The sequence below is a fragment of the Monoraphidium neglectum genome (assembly GCF_000611645.1).
Source record: "Monoraphidium neglectum strain SAG 48.87 unplaced genomic scaffold scaffold04380, whole genome shotgun sequence".
NCBI classification, from domain to species: Eukaryota; Viridiplantae; Chlorophyta; class Chlorophyceae; order Sphaeropleales; family Selenastraceae; genus Monoraphidium; species Monoraphidium neglectum.
This window is the reverse complement of record NW_014009249.1, coordinates 1-3,613: the sequence shown is the minus strand read 5'-3', so window position 1 is coordinate 3,613 and position 3,613 is coordinate 1. Positions and strand designations below refer to the sequence as shown.

Genomic DNA, 3,613 nt, shown 5'->3' with positions numbered 1-3,613 from the left:
AGCGCCGCTCACACGGCGCGAGCCATGCATGCACACCCTCCTTGCAGGTGCCGCCGTGCATGCATGCGTGCGTGTGTGTATTCGTGCTTCGCATGTGCAGGCAGCGAGCTGTGCATCGTGAGGGAGCTCAGCATGCCCAGCGCGGCCCTGGCGCGCTGCCGAATTCACGACCGCCCTTGCTTCCCAACAGACCACCGCTGAAACCCACAGCTGCTGCGCTGTCCTTATTTAGGCATTGGAGAGATCTATCAGCAAAGGCAGCCTCGCTGTGCCAATCCTGCGGCACGAAAACGTGCCGCAGCCCCAACCCACCTGAACAAGGGCGCCAGCGGTGCCCAGCACGTGGGCCCGCCAGTACGCCGCCCCATCCACCTGCGCGCTCCTCAGCGCCCGCTTCAACCGCCGTGCGCCATGGATATGGCCACGGCCATGGGTATGGCCGCTGCAGGCGGTGCTTGACGCGCTCGCCTCTTGCTCATCGGGCTGCAGGGAGCGAGCACCCGGCAGGCTATACAGCAGCCACTGGATCGGCTGAGGCAGCTCCCGCGGAACAGCTCCCTCCCATACAAACATCTGGAGGACGCGCCGGTCAAGTGAAAATGGCAAACCCCAGTGGCGATGGCAACCGTTGCTGTCGTCGTGATGCCGATCTGTTGCGACTTAACAAAGCATTGGTGTAGACGAGTTCACGCGAGTCGAACAATGCGAAGGAATCGGCTATGAGAGGTTATAGCTCCGGGGCACCCTGGCAGCGGTGAGGTCACCCAGCACATTTCCTCCTGATGGCTACGTGAGAGCTTGCACAATGTGAGGAGAACGCCTTGCCCAATCTCGAATGAACTACATCAACCTGTCTTGCGAGCAAGCTCGTTCACGCGATCTGAACAAGATCACTGCAATATGGAGGATGCATCGGGCGCGTACTCCATCAGAGTCAAAACGTTGGTGCCTGCTGAGTATAGCGTGTCCGTCACCAGTACAACCAGCGTTGCAGGACTCAAGAATGTCATAGGCACGATCGTGGGCACGCCAGCCTACCGTCAAAGGCTCATTTGGCGCGGCCGTGTGTTATCTGATGACTCTACGATGGGGGAGCTGGGTGAGCTCAGCCGCATCACCCCCACCCTGGATATGTCTGCATGCATGAATGCAAGAGTGGCAGTGCTGTGCTGTCTCTTTGCATGAATCTGCTGCAGTTGCGACGGAAAGTGTGTACACCCCACCTCGCTCTATCTTGCTTTCGAAAAGGGATTGGCCCTGGTGACGCCGTGCACGTTGTGGAGAGCAGCGGCTTGGCAACGGGCGCGGCCCCGCGTCAGGAGGCAGCAGCAACTACTGGCGGACCACCCGTCGACCCGGTGGGTCAGCATCCCCGGCCGTGCAAGCACTGACACTCGCGCCCTGCGATGTGTGCAGAGTCGGCCTCCATCGTTGGCGGCTGTCCTACCCTAGCAGCCCTTGCTTGCTTTGGGTCGCAAAGCAGCCGAGGGATGCACCATGGCAGGCTACTGCCGCCTTTTCCGCGTCATGTGCCGCGGCCTCGCAAACATCCGACCTCCTGACCCCCCTTTGCCATCTCCAGGCTGGCGCCCTCATACGCGCCATGATGGGCATGCTAACCGGCGGCGCCCTGCCCGGCGCCGCGCAGCCGCCGGCACCCCAGGCGGCACCGCAGCAGCAAGCTCCTCCAGCGGCAGCACAACCGCAGCAGCAGCAGCAGCAGCAGCAGCAGCAGCAGCAGCAGCAGGCCCCCGCCGCGCGGCCGCTGCTTGCTGCCATCGACGACATGCTGCATCGCCTGCAGCAAGGGCTGCAGCAGACCGGCCCCCCAGCCGCAGCCACGCCGCCCCCCACGCCCGCGCTCGGCCCCGCGGCAGCTGCCGCGCAGCTGGCGGACCCGGCGCGCTGGCGCGAGCACCAGGAGGCGCTGACAGCAGCCGTGTTGCGCGTGCTTGAGGGGGAGGAGCGCGCCGCGCCAGCGGCGGTGGAGCGGCTGCGCGCGCGGCCTGCGGCGGACGCGACGCCGGGCCAGGCGGCGCCGCGAGGTGCGTCCCTGCGCGCTTTGAGGCCAGAGGCGCTGCTGCTGCCTGTGATATTGTGCACGATTGGGGGACTGATGAAAGACTTCGAACCGCAACAACTTTTCCTGACACACACCCTGATGTCAACGCAATTATTGGAGCTGTCTGACCCCTTCTAGCACTCTGCTCGTGGCTGTGTGCTCGCCCCACTTCACCTGTCTCGGTGTGCTCTCTGCATTCGCTGCAGCCTGCGCGTGTCATCCGCATGAATGCCGAGCATCATCACCTGTGCAGCCGTTCGGCTGTTACATGGCCGTAACCTAGGATCCAGACAGACACACGCAAGGCTGAACTGGTGATGCCCTGACGTAGCCCATGCACCCCCCTCCCCTCCCGAAACTCCCCCCCACCAGCCTACCCCCACACTGATCTGCTGGTGTCGGCGCTGCTGGCCCTCCTGCGGCGCGCCGCGGACTTCCTGGCCACCAGCCTGGCGCCCCGCCTGGCGGCCGTCGCTCAGGGTGGCGCCCCCGCGGCGGTGCGTGCGCGTCGCAGAACGGCGTCGGCCGTCGTCGGCCCCGGCTTGCGGGGCCGGCTCTGCTCCTTGCTGTTCACCTCGCCGCCTGGGGCCTCGCAGCACAGTCGGCTTGCTGCTTGTTTTGTCGGCCACTAGGTCTATGCTGCCTTCCCCAAGGTGCCGACTTGCACGCCTTGCCACCCTCACGTGGGCCGCACCCACCCGCCCACCCACACCCAATAGGAGCAGCTACGCTGGGCGGGCGCCCAGCTGACGGCGGCAGGCGCGATGGCGTCGAGCCTCGCGCGCGGGCTGTCCGCTGCAGCGGGCGCGGTGGAGGGGCGGCCGGACGGCCTGGTGTACGCGCTGGCCGCCGCTGCGCAGGACGCCGACGGTGGGTGTTTTCTTCTTGATCCGCTCGCCCCCCGTGACTGCAGGGTGCACTCGTGTTGCTGCCGGGTAGCGTGGGTTTGCAGATCCCTTTGGCCCTGAAGGCTGCTGCGAGAGAAACCGCGATGGAAGGGGCGTTCGCGCAAACCTTCACCGACCCTGTCCACACCCCCACGACCCATTTTTACACCCTCGCTTTCCGTCTCCCCCCTGACAACCTACCCCAACTCATTGTTATACCCCTTCCCCCGTCCCCTGTCCTGCCTCCCGCAGTGCCGCCCGGCGTCGCGTCCTTGCTGCAGGCCGCCGGCCCCGCCGCGGCCCGCGTGGCCCAGGACCCGGCCGGCGCCGCCACCCAGGTCGCGCAACAAATAACCTCGGCCGTTCTCGCGTCCCTCGGACCCGTCATCGCCGATGCCTCCGCGCAGGTCGCGTTGGGCGTCCGCGCGCAGCGCGCCGCCGTCGCGAGCGGCGCGGCCGAGGCGGCTGCGCGGCGCGCGGCGGCGCGCGCGGGGTCGGAGCTGGGCGGCGCGGTGCAGAGCGCGCTCGAGGCGGTGGCGGGGACGGTGGCGCGGGGGCTGGGGAGCGTCGAACAGGAGATTCAGAGGGTAGAGAGGGAGGCGGGGCGTGCGGCGGACGTGACGGATGTGATTGAGGCGGTGCAGAGGGCGCTGGCGCCATACAC

General features: G+C 66.7%; 2 protein-coding genes across 2 annotated transcripts; one reads left to right on the top strand and one right to left on the bottom strand.

Annotated features, from left to right (window-relative positions):
• Positions 1 to 312: 312 nt before the first annotated feature.
• Positions 313 to 573, bottom strand: MNEG_14286 (hypothetical protein; the record flags this gene model as incomplete). The annotated part of the gene is made up of 1 exon (XM_014037243.1): positions 313 to 573. A coding segment is annotated over one exon (261 nt), but the record flags the coding sequence as incomplete, so codon positions are not given.
• Positions 574 to 1,603: 1,030 nt separating this feature from the next.
• MNEG_14285 (hypothetical protein) lies at positions 1,604 to 3,001 on the top strand (the record flags this gene model as incomplete). Its single annotated transcript, XM_014037242.1, has 4 exons — positions 1,604 to 2,045; positions 2,435 to 2,559; positions 2,782 to 2,932; positions 2,976 to 3,001. The coding sequence occupies 4 exons, from the start codon at positions 1,604 to 1,606 to the stop codon at positions 2,999 to 3,001; spliced, it is 744 nt and encodes a 247-aa protein (XP_013892696.1).
• Positions 3,002 to 3,613: the final 612 nt, after the last annotated feature.